This window comes from Chlorocebus sabaeus, chromosome 16 (assembly GCF_047675955.1).
Source record: "Chlorocebus sabaeus isolate Y175 chromosome 16, mChlSab1.0.hap1, whole genome shotgun sequence".
In the NCBI taxonomy this organism is placed as follows: domain Eukaryota; kingdom Metazoa; phylum Chordata; class Mammalia; order Primates; family Cercopithecidae; genus Chlorocebus; species Chlorocebus sabaeus.
Window position 1 is genome coordinate 75,298,863 of NC_132919.1, and position 16,838 is coordinate 75,315,700.

At 40.6% G+C, this 16,838-nt stretch overlaps 1 protein-coding gene across 1 annotated transcript in view; it reads right to left on the bottom strand.

Annotated features, from left to right (window-relative positions):
• Nucleotides 1-618: 618 nt before the first annotated feature.
• The window catches only part of ZNF652 (zinc finger protein 652), a 71,392-nt gene continuing 55,172 nt past the window's right edge, over nucleotides 619-16,838 (bottom strand). Inside the window, exon 6 of the mRNA XM_008013059.3 lies at nucleotides 619-9,505. Within this exon, the coding sequence (XP_008011250.1) occupies nucleotides 8,994-9,505 (512 nt within the window). The 3' untranslated portion in view covers nucleotides 619-8,993. The remainder of the gene's footprint in view (nucleotides 9,506-16,838) is intronic.

Here is a 16,838-nt window from a genome sequence, read left to right on the forward strand (position 1 = left end):
AGAAAATTCATTAGGCGGCACACCTGTACCAGAGTCTCACAAGAAAAAAATATACAATGCTACATTGAGTGGTTAAAAATACACAAAAAAGTAGTTTTTAACAATCTATAAATTTTTTATACTTAAAATCATGATTGAGTTGAAATAAAAAAGTGCATTTCAATTGCTAAAAAAATAATATTGATATAGTTAACACGAGGGGGAAATCAGTACACTGAGGGATCTGACAGGATGCTGGAAAAAACGACTCAGGGAAGCTGGGCAGCATGGGCTCGTTTGGAGATTCAGGAGCGGAGCTCAGTTCCACCTCACTGCAGTTCCCTGGGGCCAAGCAGCCCTCCTCTCCCCAGTATCTTTCCCATCTTAAGAGGTCCTGTCCTACCTACCTGTCACCTCCCCAACCCAAAGACTCCTCTAAACTTCTTTGCAGCATGACAGCTGCCTGCCCTACACTGAGTCTACTTGACCTTCAATTGCATCTCCGCAGAGGTAGGAGAGGGACACTGCCCCATTCTGGACTTGACATAAGTACCCCAGCCACATGGCCTTCATCCTTATGACCTAGCAGGCAGAACAGGGACCAAGCAGCTTCTATTTTGTCAAACTCCTTTGGACAAATATTCAACATTCAACAACAAGCTTTGTAAACCTAACGCTAAACAAGTCATGGCAAGCAAACTGGATTTTCTTTTCTTAAGAAATGAGGAAAAGTGCAAGTGATCTCAGTACTGTTGGGGAAAACAAAAATAAAAACAAACAAGTTGCACCTGGCCACTTGCTGCCTAAACCAATCACAGCTTCAGTTTTGTTTTTTGTCAAGTGTTGGAGTTACAAGTAGACACCACCCTCTGTGCCTGATATTGCTTAGGTTCAGACTTGGCTGGGGGTGAGGGGACCAGGCAGAAATCAGTTAAGAAGGCCATTCCAGGTGTAAATGCCTCCCAGCTCTACTGGGGTAATATTTACTGTCTGGTCTTTTCCCTTCCCAGGTTGATTACTGACCTGTTTGTTGTGAAGATGCTGCTGCAATAAGCACCAACAGAACTCATGGTCAGAGAGCTGACGATCATGGTTAGAAGCCCTTAGACAAAGTAACTGACAGAGGGGGAGCGCACAGTTTCTAACCTGGAGTGCCTGTTGCACTGGTCAGGAAGAAGGGTCTGACCTAGAGGACTTGTTCCCTGATGTAACAGATATCCCTTTGGAGCAGAGAAGGTGAGAAGCATTTCCTTACTCATACTCCAGAGTTCTCCCAGTGCTCTTGTTCCTCCTTCTATAGATGTGATGGTGGTGGCCTGTGAAGGAGATAGGAGCGGGGAAGCCTGCCTGCTCTGCCTTCAGCACACAAAGGCGCCCCCATGGGAAGGTCCTGGCTTTCAATCTGGAGGTCATCAACATGTAAAAAGTCGAATTAACTAAGATGCCTGACCCACAAGGACTCCAGACCCACACGTCAATCATTGCTTGCATCATGAGGGATGAACGACGACTGGACTTTGTAATAAGGGAACACTTCTTAAATAATCAAAATATATGAATAAGCTTCGAGCCAAGAGGCTATTCCAGAAGAGATTTAAAAGTGGAATCTTTCTTTAGCAGGTTGAGAATAAAGCTAAAGTACTTTATTGCTCCCTTGTGGACAAAGCCAGAACTGCTGATGGAAAACAGTCACAGCCCATGTCAAGAAATGAATAAAATACATATTCAAATTTATGGAAGATTGAGAAGAAATCATCCTATTTTCAGAGGCTACATATATGCCCTTGGGGAGACAACTTAAGAAGTAAACACAAAAATTATGTCACACTGTTTCTTTTTAACCTAATGAATTAATAGAGCATGAAAAGATATTTCTAGGAGGGTTAGAAGTTCTAGCAGAATAAAATACTTCCCACCAACTTTCAAATGCAATGAAACAGTCTTGAGTCCTGTACAGGATGTGAGTTAAAGTCTATCATGCTCATCAGACGGTCCCTTTTCACCTGTAAAAGACAGGTAGGGAGGAAGCTGTGTTCATTCAGAGGAGCTGGATATTCCAGAAACAACGTGATTCTCTGGCACATCCAGTACAGACACAGGCTCTTCAGTTGATCAGAACTAGCCAAGGCAAGTATCAGATTTCCTTCTGAAGTTAAGCAAAATTCAGCTTCCACCCCCTTTCTTGGCCCATCCTCACTTCCTATGAAATCATTTTCAAGTAATATGTAACATCCCTGATCTCACCAGAGAAGCTGACGTAGTGTGAAAGTAACCTGCGACTTGGAAAGCTATGGGAACACGCTCAGGGGCAGGAATTCCCTTGGATGCGTGTATCAGAAGTTTCCTACTGAAGACATACAAGACAGCAGGCTGTCTCAAAGACATGGTTCCTCCAAATGACAAGCAAGTACAGGTCTCCATTGTTTTATGGCCTGGGACTCTGAAGAGAAAAGCCACAAATTTTAAAGTAGATACTGTAAGTAGCTAGTTACTATCCAAGAGGCAAACTTCTAGATCAATAATGAGGAAGAAACATCACGGCAAATGAAGTGAAAGGTATTTAACACAATAAAAAATCCTTGTTACTGATTTCTGTAACATAAAACCTTTTTCATTTTGTAAACTCATCTTCCCATCCCAAATAGCAGTGAAGCCTTCAAAAATCTTGAATTTATTCATCATCAAACATAACCAATTCTCACAATTTTGCACTATCTCACCAATAATATAGTGTCTGTTGCCAGACAGGAAAGATGGAGAATGTATTAACAGCTGCCTTCTTAGACACCCACCTCGTGTGGTTATCAGTTAGTCTTAAAAACCTGAGTACTATTAACTTTAAGGAAAAGGACATGAGATTTTAAGTTAGAAAGGAAAAATGCTAAGGCCCAAACACTCAACTCCAAGCTTTCATTCACCTAAAAAATGCAATCAAATCTCATTTGAAAGAGTTCATTTTTTTTTCTTTTTCTCCAGTTTTGGAGGAGAACTGGAAGGGAGTAAAAAGAACTGTACACAGCACAAACTTCCGCTCTGGCTGTGACGGACTAGTCAATTGCTAAATGTTTGATCACGGAGGTGCTCGATCATATTACATGGAAAACACTGCAACCTCCTTTTCATTACATCCTTCATATATTATGGCTCCATCATACGTTTTAAACCAATTAGATGAAAACAGCTAGAAAAAATAAACAGAAGTTTCTGAGGGACAGGGCCATGAGAAAGCAGAAACCCAGAGAGCAATTTTAAATACATTTGACTAAAAGAGTATAGTCTCGCAAAATGTGTATGGAAAAGAGTGGGCACATGGGAGCAGGGCAGAGCAACAGCAGCACTCAGGATCCCTTCATCAGAAAGGGGAGGCATTCAGGAAGACTTCAGTTGAGAAAAAGGTGTTCAAAAGACATATTCAATGACCTTTAATTTTAAAGGAACGTCGAATTTCTGGTGAAAGTAAAGAAGGTGAAGAGTCAAATAAGGATAAAATCTTTCAACAGGGAGATGTAATATGTGAATAAGATATAAATAAAAGTTAAACATGTAACCTAAAAATGACATGGAGGAACAAAACAGAAATTCAGTCAAAATTCTTGTCCAAGGTTTTAGCTAGTTTGTAGAGTTAAGCCCACTGGAATATGGGTGAATTCCAATATTCATGGATAATGAAATAGTCAGAGGTAGGATTTAGATCAGGAAAAGAATGTTCCAGGATGCTGGCATTTTGAAGGCACTCAAAAACAGAGTGAGAGAGACTGAAGCTGCAGTGACATCAGAGGATTAGAGAGAGGTGCATACTCATGTATCTGTCATAAAGAAACAAAACAACTCCAGGAACATGTGACCATACATATATTATTGAGTAATACATAGAGTAACAAAGCAGAAAGAAAGCCACCTTGTAAGTAGTTTCTTACAACAATACAGATTCTATCTAGAGAACAAGAAAGAGTTTGTTTTCCAAATATGCATGTCTGCAAAGTAGTTCTGACTTAAATAAAGAATTTCATAAATGGTATGTGATCTGGTTCTTTAAACAAATTTACTGAAGCAAAAGCTTCAAAGCTGGAACGACCAAGGAGTTTGATTTTCCTTTGAATCTTGCAAAACCTATCCTCTAAGACAAAAAGATGTGATCATAAAATCTATAAAAAAGTCTAGAAAGTATAAAAGTATAGAACTATGAAAGTGGATATATTGATGGCAACTTTTATGGCTTCCATAGAAAGTGTAGAGAGGATCTCTGGTTTGCTTTATCGAGGTAGTGTCCAGGGTTGGAAGGTCATCATTCTTTATTGTAAGTGCTACAGATGACAAAAGCAGGTTAGCTAGGGTGTTGTTATTGCATAATAATGCCACTATTTCTAATGGCTTATGACCTTTCATTCCTTAAAAAAAAAAAAAAAAAATTCTTTTGAGAAATTTCCTATCTTGGTTCAGGCAAAGGAAAATTAAAACCCAAACTTTACTTGCTCAATTTTATAGTCTGAAGAATTCCAAATGAGTTGATTTTTTAAAAACAGTAATTAGCTGATACAATTCTTAAATGTAATGTATCCCTTTTTTCATTAAATACTTCTCATACAGTCTAGAACAGCATTTAAATATTTATCACGTGGACCAGCAATGCAATAAAAGTTGTCTTTTCTATACAGTAGCTCAAACAGAAAGGTTTCTCTAACTTTAGTTTTCTTCTTTTTTTTTTAAACATTAAAACTGACCTATCATTGTGTGTTTTACTAACCGAAATCTGCAAGATGGTGTAAATATACATATATCTGCAATGGATTTCTATTTCTGCTTCATCTTCTCAAAATTTAAAACTTCCAGTGAAATAATAATGAAACTAAACATACATATCTATTCAACAAACATAAAAACTGAAAAAAAATTTCAAGAATTAAAAAATCCATAGTTTATAAGCATCTCATCAGAGCATTTTGCTTTCGGTTAGTATATGAGGGATAATCAAATTACAGGGAAAGTTCTAACCACTAGAAAAGGATACTTCGAACCAATGTGGTTTTAAAAAAATGGTATAATTATGGTAATGTCCACGCTCAGTCATTAATCTAGAACAGTTAATATAAATGGTAGACTATGAAAGTACAGGTAACTGATTTGCACAGGCTTCTTTGAACTGCAGTAAAGTTTTTTTGTGGAGATCTCCCCTGCTTGCTAAAAAGAAGAATCCAGTCACAAATACATGTGGAAATGAAGCCACATGTCTTTAAATTGTTGTCTTTTCTTCATTCAGATTTAAAAATCTAACTCAGAATGAGCCTACCTGACTCAATTTGAGAAAGCAGCAGCCTTTATTAAGGCTAAGGAAGAGTTTATATTTTACTGATAAATCTTATGAGAGAAAGCAGAAAAATAAAAATGAAACACACACAAACCAACCAACCCACACACACAAAATACAATGCCAACTCATCCTCAAATAAGTCTTAACCCCAGCAATGATACAAGCCTTTGAAGACAGTAAAACTAAGTAATGAGAGACAGCCTCAATTTGTTATCTACATAATGCTTAAATGCGGCCTTTGTTGTCTTTAACAGACATGCACAGATAAGGGCTGAGAACTCAAACTTCTCCATAATTATTTTTTTCATAAACAGATAACAAGTAGATAAAAAGTCTTGAAGAATTCATGGGGTGCTGTAGCATATATGGAAGAGAACATACCACATAATGCAACTTTTATCTTACAAAGAGGACCCCAACCAAATTTTCAACCCTGAGTTTGAGTCTTAAGTATGTTAAACGTGTTGCACATATATGTTTAAGGCTTAATCCTGCAGTTCTTATATTCAGAAGCATTAATGTTGTGAATATTCTTAATGCATTTCATTATTCATATGCAATATGATACTGATGAGGAGTCATTATATTCGGAGCAGTTTTCCTGAAGACCACAAATCTCAAGTCAAGGAAAGTATCCTTAATCTAGGGGAAAAAAAGGAAGTTTCTAAATTGTTCCACAATATATTTCACTAAGAATTGTACTATATGACAATGCTAATTTTTCAAAATAATCTTTTTTTTTTTTTTTTTTCTTCTGTTAAGGATGGTGGTGATTATTTGCTTAATACTGGTTTTCCTGTATAGCAGATATTTTCTTATGGCTATATTTACTTGAATGAAAAATCAAAGATGACTACCTGAATATTCCAGTGTATAGTTATAGTACAACCTCATGAAATGGTTGATTCTGTAGTCTCAAGTCTAGAATTCAGAATTGCTGCCCAATACTGTAAATTTATTTAGAACAAAATAAGGCGGTCGGGCATGGTGGCTCACGCCTGTAATCCCAGCACTTTGGGAGGTTGAGGTGGGCGGATCACAAGGTCAGGCATTCAAGACCAGCCTGGCCAATATGGTGAAACCCCGTCTCTACTAAAAATACAAAACTGAGCCGGGCATGGTGGCACATGCCTGTAATCCCAGCTACTCGGGAGGCTGAGGCAGGAGAATCACTTGAACCCGGGAGGCGGGGGTTGCAGTGAGCCAAGATCGCATCACTGCACTCCAGCCCGGGCAAGAGAGCAAGACTCTGCCTCAAAAAAAAAAAAAAACACACAATATAACCAATTAAGCACAATTTACATCTTTAAAAAAAATCATTTTAATACTACAGGCTTGACCATGAAATAATGATATGTCTATATAAAAGTGTAGGTTGACAAACTTGTCATGGAATGCCAAGGAGACTGTGGAGGGAGGGGAGACAACCACTAAAGATATAACCGTCAAATGCAAGGAATTAACTTTCCTCATTGGCTTGGATACCTGGGTGCTCAAAGAATGTGTACAAATATTAAAAATACCATTTTTAAAACTTACATCCAAAACCAGGAAGAAAAGTATATCTTGAGATACTTTTCTGCCTCATTCCAAAAGTTTCCTATGCTCATTATACAAGACAGGCAAAATCAGAAGGAGAAAATTTAGAAACATTAAACCAAAAAGCTAATAGAGAGTGCGATGTTTAAAAAATACAGACTTAATCTCAGTTGAAAGAGTTCTATTTTTTCCTACCACAGAGCTCATTAGCTAGGAAAGTGCTCAAAGCATATCTGCACATTTAACATTGAAAATAAAAAAAAAGCCAGCATTCTGATTCAGGCAATGATTTTAAGAACCTGAAGAAAGAAAAATGAAGAAATTTCAAGATTTAAAAATGGACTGGGCATGGTAGTGTGTGCCAGTAGTCCCAGCTACTTGGTTAGCTGAGGCAGGATTGCTTGAGCCCAAGAGTTGGAGGCTGTAGTGTGCTATAGTTGCACCTGTAAATAGCCACTGCACTCTAGCCTGGGCAACATAGCAAGACTTTGTCTTAAAAAAAAAAAAAAAAATTGGAGAGGGGGTGGGAGGTAAGTGATTTAGCCTGGGAACTCAGTTATCTGAGATAAAGAAATACAAAATTTTAAATTATAATGAGTCTGGATAAATTTGATCAGTTAAGTGTAATCAATACACTAGCCCTTCTGTTCAGCCTTTCCTATAATAAGCTCCTGGTTGATTACATTCTTTTGAAGTTCCCCAAACTTGAAAAAGTAATCTGCCTAAAGGTATTAGAGGTGCTGCTCTCTTTATCACCTAAGAATACTGGTATTACATAATTTGCAGAGGACAGGGCAGTAAAACTTAGGAGTTTTCCCTCACTACTATTTACTGTGTTAAAATAGCTCAAGGTTATGAACATATCCATATTTCACATATAATCGATATTTCAAAATTCATAACCAATTTGCCTTCTCATCTGAATTTCTCAGCCACTATCAGCAACATCATGTTTATGATTTTAAGTTTACTATTTTAGCTTCTTATAACAATTCTAGAAAAATAAGGTAACCTCAAAATGAGAGATTTCAACTTGTCATTCCATAAAAGCTAAACATGAACACAGTTCCTAAGGGAAGTGAGAAACAGACGTGACTGAGATTAAATGATCTCCACTACTTCCTCCTCCTGTCAGCAAACAGCCTTATTCAAATGTTCAAAACATGGAAGCTTTAGGTGACTTCCCTGGAAAAGGCCCCATCCCCTGCAAATCATTTCATGTAATGCACTAACGAAGCCAAGTAGAACACGGAGGACAGGAGCACATTAGGGAGCCTCTCTGAGTGTTACGCAGAGATGTCAAAACTACCAAGTATTTATGCCAAATCCTGAAAGCAAAGCCTCGTTTTTGCAGTAACCTGGTGTGGAGACCCTCTCAGATACATCGAGTCTCTGAAGCACCTTTTGAGTTGTACGGATGTAAGAATAACTTTGAATTATAGAAGTTATATGCATCTTTAAGAATCACATTTTGATGATTATAAAATTTTTTTTCTATTTTACAACATAGGTTCAGCTACACTGAAAAAATTACACCGCTTATTGAAATACATTTCATTTTAGAAACAGACTACTAAAGAAGTCTATACAAAAACTCTAAAATAATTTCTGTAGTAAAATAAAGAGTGCGTTAGGAGAGCTACACGAAGAAAATTTGTCTTTCTCTATAATGCTTGATATACTGTGAATCATGGCCAGCTCAACTCTGTAGCTGGCACCAAAAGCTGAAAAGAATTCCTTACCATACACAGTGATACAATTAATGCTCTGGATTAATCTCACAGCCTTCCCGATTAGTACAAAGGAAACCAGGCCTATCCCCTCTTTGAGGAGAAGTCCGGGATATAAAAGCAAGCATACCTCATCAGCTGATATGAAATTATAAAATTCCACAAGTCTGAGTATTTGAAACTTATAAAAGTCATCAGAAAATGCAAGCAAATTGGGCTTTAGTTCAGTGGTTCCCTTGGTTTAGATGACAGTCCCTCTGTGAGCTCAAGGTAGTCTTCTTGTTCATTCCCTTGGATCTGTTGATTCAGTGACACTGGCGAAGCTCTTGGTAGAGGCGGAGGAGAGTCTGAGAACTAAGGAAATGCGCACTGACTCCCTCTGTGCATGCTCACACATGGGGACATGTCTCCTGGAGAACACACTAAGGAGACGGATGTTAATGATGCTGTGCTGAACTGTTCTTCTCTGCCAGGTGCCGCAGAAAGTTGTCATCACCCTGGCCTCTATGATTTAAAGGCTCACTCTTAAAGAGAGCTGGAGGTGGGGGGAGGTGAGGGACTGGAGGGATGGGAAGGTGGTGCGGGTGGTGAGGGTGTGGGTGGATGTGCAGGTGTGAGAAGGGGTGGGGGATGGGCCGAGGGGGAAGAGTGCTTACAGGATTCATATTGATTGGAGGGGTTGGGGTTGTGGGTGTGTTCACCACAGAAGGAACTGGGGTGGCTGGGGAAGTTGTAAGTGGGATCTGGACAGCAGGTGGCACATTCACGGGGCTGGTCACCCGAAAGCACTTCTCCTTGTGGGCCTTAAGCATATTCGAGAAGCGGAACCGCTGGCCACACACATCACATGGATAGGGCTTCTCGCCTGTGTGAGTTCTGCGGTGTCTCTTCATGTTGGGGCGGCTGGTGAAGCTTTTGCCACAGATTTCACAGATAAAGGGTTTCTCTCCTGAGATGAACACAGACATAAAAATTATTAACATATTAGGTGGTAATTGTGTGCTCATGCTATTTCTTTTCTTCCTTTCTTTTTTTTTTTTTAATAGAAATGGAGTCTCACTATGTTGATCAGGCTGGTCTCGAACTCCTGGCCTCAAGTGATCCTCCTATCTGGGCCTCCCAAAGTGCTGGGATTACAGGTGTGAGCCACTGCACCTGGCCTATGAGACTGTATTCTAGAGTCATTTAAAAATCCTCTCAAATTTGGACTTAACAGATCAGAGTAGATACAACTAAAACTTACATACACCCTACCATCTGGGCTTAGCTAAAAGAAGAAGATAAAGATGGGGGAGAAGGCATCTACATTAGTGATCCTCTACATCCTACATAAAGAACAGTTCAAATGGCTTTCTGTGCTCAAGGAAACATCCTAGATGACTCTTTGCCTTTAAATTTAGGCAAGTTAATCTGTAAGCAATTTATTTATTTATTTATTTTTTGGTTTTTTGAGACAGAGTTTTGCTCTTGTCACACAGGCTATAGTGCAACGGTGCGATCTCGGCTCACTGCAACCTCCACCTCCTGGGTTCAAATGATTCTCTTGTCTCAGCCTCCCGAGTAGCTGGGACTACAGGCGTGCACCACCATGCTGGCTAATTTTTGTATTTTTAGTAGAAACGGGGTTTCACCATGTTGGCCAGGCTGGTCTCAAACTCCTGACTTCAGGTGATCCACCCACCTCGGCCACTCAAAGTGCTGGGATTACAGGCGTGAGCCACTGTGCCCAGCTGCAATTTCTTTTTCCTTTTTCTCTTCTTTTTTTTTTTTGAGATGGAGTCTCGCTCTGTCGCCCACGCTGGATTGCAGTGGCGCGATCTTGGCTTACTGCAAGCTGTGCCTCCTGGGTTCATACCATTCTCCTGCCTCAGCCTCCCAAATAGCTGGGACTACAGGCACCCACCACCATGCCCGGCTAATCTTTTGTATTTTTAGTAGAGACAGGGTTTCACCGTGTTAACCAGGATGGTCTTGATCTCCTGACCTTGTGATCCGCCTGCCTCGGCCTCCCAAAGTGCAGGGATTACAGGCGTGAGCCACTGTGCCTGGCCTTGCAATTTCTTTTTTAAAGAGGATCTTGCTCTGTCACCCAGGCTGGGGTATAGTGGTGTGATCACAGCTCACTGCAGTTTCAACCTCCTGGGCTCAAGCAATCCTCCCAGCTCAGCCTCCCAAGTAACTGGGCCTACTACAGGTGCCAGCTACCACATCTGGCTATCTTTTTTTTTTCTGTAGAGGCAGGGTCTCCGAATTTTGCCCAGGCTGGTCTCGAACCCATGGGCTCAAGTGATCCTCCCGCCTCAGACTCCCAAAGTGCTGAGATTACAGGCATGAGCTAAGGCCCTGTCCTGTAAGCAATTTCTGATATTCCAAACAAAAGTAAGAATTTTCTGAAAATGTCCTGTGGAACAAAGAAGTCTCTTCCTGTCTATTCTTACAGAATCCTTAGCATACAGCTTGCTTTTTGGCACTGAATTTAGAAAATACTGGCTTGACAAACCTACAATATGAATTTCACACCACAGTGTTTCACAATGAGAGTGCTACCAGCATTTCTGCAGACAATTCCTCATTATGTGGGACTATCTGGCATTCAGCATTCCTGATGCCAGCCTACTGAATACGCACAAGAGATTTCGACAAAAAAAATGCCCCTATGCCATTTCCAAATGTCTGTGGGTGTAGGGAGGGTGTTGGGGGTTATTGCTCCTAGTTGAGGACCACTGGGCCAATGAGTCAAAAAAGGAGACAGAATCCCAGAGTTCTTAGGGCATTTAGAAAGGAAATTAGGTTTGGGTTCTGAGGGCTTAATTTTTAAGCTTCCCTAACTTGCTTTTGAACTTACTGCTTAGTTCCATTCTGTGTCTGTCTGCTTCTCTACCCAGGCTGTAGAAAATAAAATGCTTTTTGATTCTGTATGTCCATCAATCATTTTATATGGGATGCTGAGGTGAGGCGGGGAGTACTTCTGTACATGCACTTCGGTGAACCACACGCTTGTACTGATCAATTCCTGCATCAGTCCTCCATATCTATAGCTCGTCTCTTTACATTAACTCCTGTAAGAGTGTTGCTGTCACTTCCATTGCTGCTCCCTCTTCTCCCAACAGGTGTGTTTATTCTACTCATGTGTATTCGGTCTTACTGTGTATCAGGCACTGCTAACTGCTTTACATCTATTAACCTTGGTGATCCTCACAGTGACTGTATGAGGCAGGTACACTATTACCCCTTATTTTACTCATAAGGGAATTAATAAACTTGCTCAAGTTTATATGCTAATGGAGAGTTAGGATTTAAAATCTGCAGCCTGGTTCTAGAGTTTATGTTTTTGACATATAAACCACAGTATTTCACAAACCACTCAATTTGCATTTCTGCATGCATGAAAGGATGTATTTTCTTACTTTCTCATCTACTTTGGGACTCCTTTTTTCCCACCCCTCCCCAGGCCCCTTCTTATATTCCTAGGAGAAAACACCTCTTTACTCATAGTACAAATTTCTTGTCTCCAGCTTTTCATTATAATAGAAAACTGACATCCTCTATGGCCTCTTCCATGGAAGCCAGAATTTTCCTCATTTTCCTGAGAGATTGAAGAGTCAATTTTCTCCATATCTATCAGTATTATTTGAAACCTATCATATTTCTCGTCTTTACACTTTTTTTTGAGATGGAGTCCTGCTCTGTCACCCAGGCTGAAGTGTAGTGAGTGGCACGATCTCAGCTCACTGCAGCCTCTGTCTCCTGGGCTCAAGCGATTCTCCTGCCTCAGCCCCTGGAGTAGCTGGGATTACAGGCACGTGCCACCACACCCAGCTAATTTTTGTATTTTTAGTAGAGATGAGGTTTCACCGTATGGGCCACACTGGTCTCAAACTCCTGACCTCAGGTGATCTGCCCACCTCAGCCTCCCAAAGTGCTGGGATTACAGGTGTGAGCTACCGCCTGGCCCTCTTTACACTTTTCATTCTTCAATCACTGCCATAGCTAGGCTCCTTACTGTGACTCATATTCATCTTTCTGGATGAATTCTGAGCCCAGTTTGTTTTCCTTCTTTTTAATCAATTTCCTCCAACCATCTTTAAAACTTCAACTTCTGGCAGGGTGTGGTGTCTCAAGCCTGTAATCCCAGCACTTTGGGAGGCCAAGGCAGGAGGATCACTTGAGGCTAGGAGTTCGAGACCAGCCTGGGCAACACAGTGGCACCCTGTCTATATATTAAAAAACAAACAAAAGCCCTTCTACTTCTGTGCTAAATAGAATTAAGCAAATCAATTATAGTATATTTGTTTGATGGAAAATACCATTGAAAACAATGTTACAGGCTAGGTAAAGTGGCTCACACCTGGAATCCCAGCACTTTGGGAGGCTGAAGCAGGAGGATTGCTTCAACCCAGGAGTTCGAGACCAGCCTCAACATGGTAAGACTCTGTTTTTACAAAAAAATACAAACAATTAGCCAAGTGTGGTGGTGTGCACCTGCAGTCCCAGCTACTGAAGAGGCTGAGGTGGGAGAATGACTTGAGCCTGGGAGGCAGAGGTTGCAGTAAGCTGAGATTGCACCACCGCACTCAAGCCTGAGCCACAGAGAGATGCTATCTTAGAACAACAATGTTATAAAGTACAGAAATGTATTTCTTTTTTCCTTTTTTTTTTTTTGAGGTGGAGACTCACTCTGTCGCCCAGGCTGGAGTGCAGTGGCGCAATCTCGGCTCACTGCAACCTCCGCCTCCTGGGTTCAAGCGATTCTGCTGCCTCAGCCTCCCGAGTAGCTGGGACTACAGGCGCCTGTCACCATGCCCGGCTAATTTTTTGTATTTTTAGCAGAGACAGGGTTTCACCGTGTTAGCCAGGATGGCTTTGATCTCCTGACCTTATGATCCACCCGCCTCAGCCTCCCAAAGTGTTGGCATTACAGGCGTGAGCCATGCGCCCAGCCCAGAAATGTAATTATTAACATGAAAATGTATAATCTATTAAGTTTATCTATGGTCTATTAAATAAAAGCAAGTTATGAAAATGCATGCATGCATGAGGACGGGTGTGGTGGCTCATGCCTGTAATCCCAGCACTTTAGGAGGCAGAGGCAGGCGGATCATTTGAGGTCAGGAGTTCGAGACAGGCTCGGCCAACATGGTGAAACCCTATCTCTACTAAAAATACAAAAATTAGCCGGGTGTGGTGGCACGCACCTGTAGTCCCAGGTGCTGGGGAGGCTGAGGCAGGAGAATCACTTGAACCCGGGAGGCAGAGGTTGCAGTGAGCGAGACTGTGCCATTGCACTCCAGCCTGGGTGACAGAGCAAGACTCCATCTCAAAAAAAAGAAAAGCATGCATGGTATTATCTACCTTTTAAAAATATATATACATGGAAAGAAATACAACAGGCCAGCCACAGTGGCTCACACTTGTAATCCCAGCACTTTGGGAGGCTGAGGCAGGGCAAATTGCTTGAGCCAGGAGTTCAAGACCAGCCTGACCAACATAGTGAGACCCCCAACTCTATTAAAAGAAAAAATACAACAAATGTTACCAGTGATTATCTCTAGGTAATAAGATCACGGGTGATGTTTTATTCTTTACGCTTATCTGTTTTTTTGGTTTTTTTTTTTTTGAGACAGGGTCTCACTCTGTCACCCAGGCTGGAGTGCAGAGGTATCATCTTGGCTCACTGCAACCTCCGCCTCCGGGTTCAAGCAATTCTCCTGCCTCAGCCTCCTAAGCAGCTGGGACTACAGGCATGCACCACCACACCTGGCTAGTTTTTGTATTTTCAGTAGAGACAGGTTTCACCACATTGGCCAGGCTGGTCTCAAACTCCTGACTTCAATTGATCCACCCACCTTAGCCTCCCAAAGTGCTGCGATTACAGGTGTGAGCCACCATGCCCGGCCCTCATTTGTAGTCTTCTATACTATAAGTGATTTGCCGCAGAAAGACCAAAAACTACTAGAACTAGCCTACTACAAATGCCTGGATTCAAATTAAAATTGGTCTTTTTTACTGCTTAGTAATCTTTTATTCACTTCTTAATGTCCACATTTGTTGTTCCAGACCTTCACTTGACATTAATCCACAATCCCATCCGCCTCTAAATCTCATTGTTTATTACGCCCCATCTCCTAAATGTGTTTAATGGTTGATATTAAGGTTTCTCTGAAACTTCAAGGTTAAGATTACAATGAGGTTGAAACAAGGATAAATACAAATGTAACATTTAAAATCAACTACCTGTACAATGTTCCACTTTAAGGAAGAGCTGGTAAATGGGTGGCAAGAAGATATAATTACAGCTAAATTCATCAAGGTAACTGGAAAAGCATGTATATTAATATTTCTAAAGATATGACCGAACTTTTACATGTAGATAAAGCTAACCTAATTGTACAGCAATGTAATGAGTCTGAAGAAAAAACAGTATAAATGAAGACAGAGAGCCTACAGAGAAGATAGGAAAGAGCAAGAATTAGGCTAGTTGTCTTTTGTATGTGGTCTGTCCAATAAACACAAGCATTCCAGTCTGCTTAGGGTGAATATCTTTGGGCAGAATATATATATACACACACACACACATACATATATACACACACACACACATACATACATACATCTAACCGAAATCTTTCTTGAATTTTAAACCCATTTTTCTTTTAATTTTATTTTTTTGAGACAGAGTCTCGCTCTATTGCCCAGGCTGGGGTGTAATGGTGCAATCTCGGCTCACTGCAAGCTCCCCATCCTGGGTTCACACCATTCTCCTGCCTCAGCCTCTCGAGTAGCTGGGACTACAGGCCCCGCCACCATGCCCAGCTAATTTTTTGTATTTTTAGTAGAGACGAGGTTTCACCGTGTTAGCCAGGATGGTCTCGATCTCCTGACCTCGTGATCTGCCCGCCTCAGCCTCCCAAAGTACTGGGATTACAGGCGCGAGTCACTGCGCCCGGTCTAAACCCATTTTTCAGACTGCTTACTTGAATGCCCCAGAGATATCTCAAAACAAGTACAAAATTAAATTCATTATCCTATCTATCAAACCTGCTCTTCCCTCTACTATTCTCTATCTTGACAAATAGTTTTATACCTCACATCTGGGACTAACCCTTGATTCTTCCCTTCTATGCTACCCTTTGATACTACTGATATCCAATCAATCGACCAAGTTCATTCAAACAAATAAATAAATAAAAGTTCATTCAAACTTGGTGATTGAATACTATTTTCATAGTACTGATATCCAGTCAATTCACCAAGTTCTACTTTGTATCACTTTTAAAGTGATAACTTTAATCTCATCAGTTGCCATTACCATAAATTTTATTTTATTTTACCTTATTATTTTTTGAGATGGAGAATCGCTTGAACCCAGGAGGTGGAGGTTGCAGTGAGCTGAGATCACGCCACTGCACTCCAGCCTAGGTGACAGAGCAAGACTCTGTTTCAAACAAAATAAATAAAATAAAGATAATAATCTCCTTAATAGATTATTATGATACAAAACACAAGTAAAGTGCTTACAACAGTATCTGGTAAAGTGTTTACAACAGTATCTGGCACACAGTACTCAATGCATTTTACCTGCTACTATCATCACCATCAACACCATCATTACCATTCAGCAGATTATAAGCTCCTTAAGAGCAGAAACCAGGTCTTAATTCATCCTTGTGTCTCTAGGCACATAGCACTGTGCCTGGTATAAGGAGAGTCAGTAGGTATTCTATTTTGAACTCACCCTATGTCCACACCATCCTAGTAAACCCTGACTGATGGCCGGTCAGCCTTCCTAGACAAGGTCTGACTCATTTCTCTTTAACTGCAAAGAAACAGTCCAATACTGTCAGTTCATACAATGTCCTTAATCCCAACCAAACACACTGCTGTCTCTAAATGTAGTTTCATTCAGCCTTAGAGACCTATCTGTATCCGCTTCCTTCTCTAAAGGTAATCCTTCTCTAAAACCAACATTTCTCCTGCACCCTTCAGGTACTACTGTCATTCTTATTTAATATCAAGAAACCAGAGGCCTAGAGAGGTTACACAATTCTGCTAGTGATTGGCAGAGCCAGGTTTGTCCAACTTTACCATCTAGCTGCTTTTCCAGTTTGGACACTCTGAATAATATTAAAAGGCAGATGACAAACCAGAGGTAAGTATTTCAACATTAATGAAATAAAAAAAGTCAAACACTAATGGAAAGATGAACACAGAAAAGGCACAAGCAATTCAGAAAAGAAAATACATTGATAACTATTAAGCAAATAAAAATGTTCACTCTTACC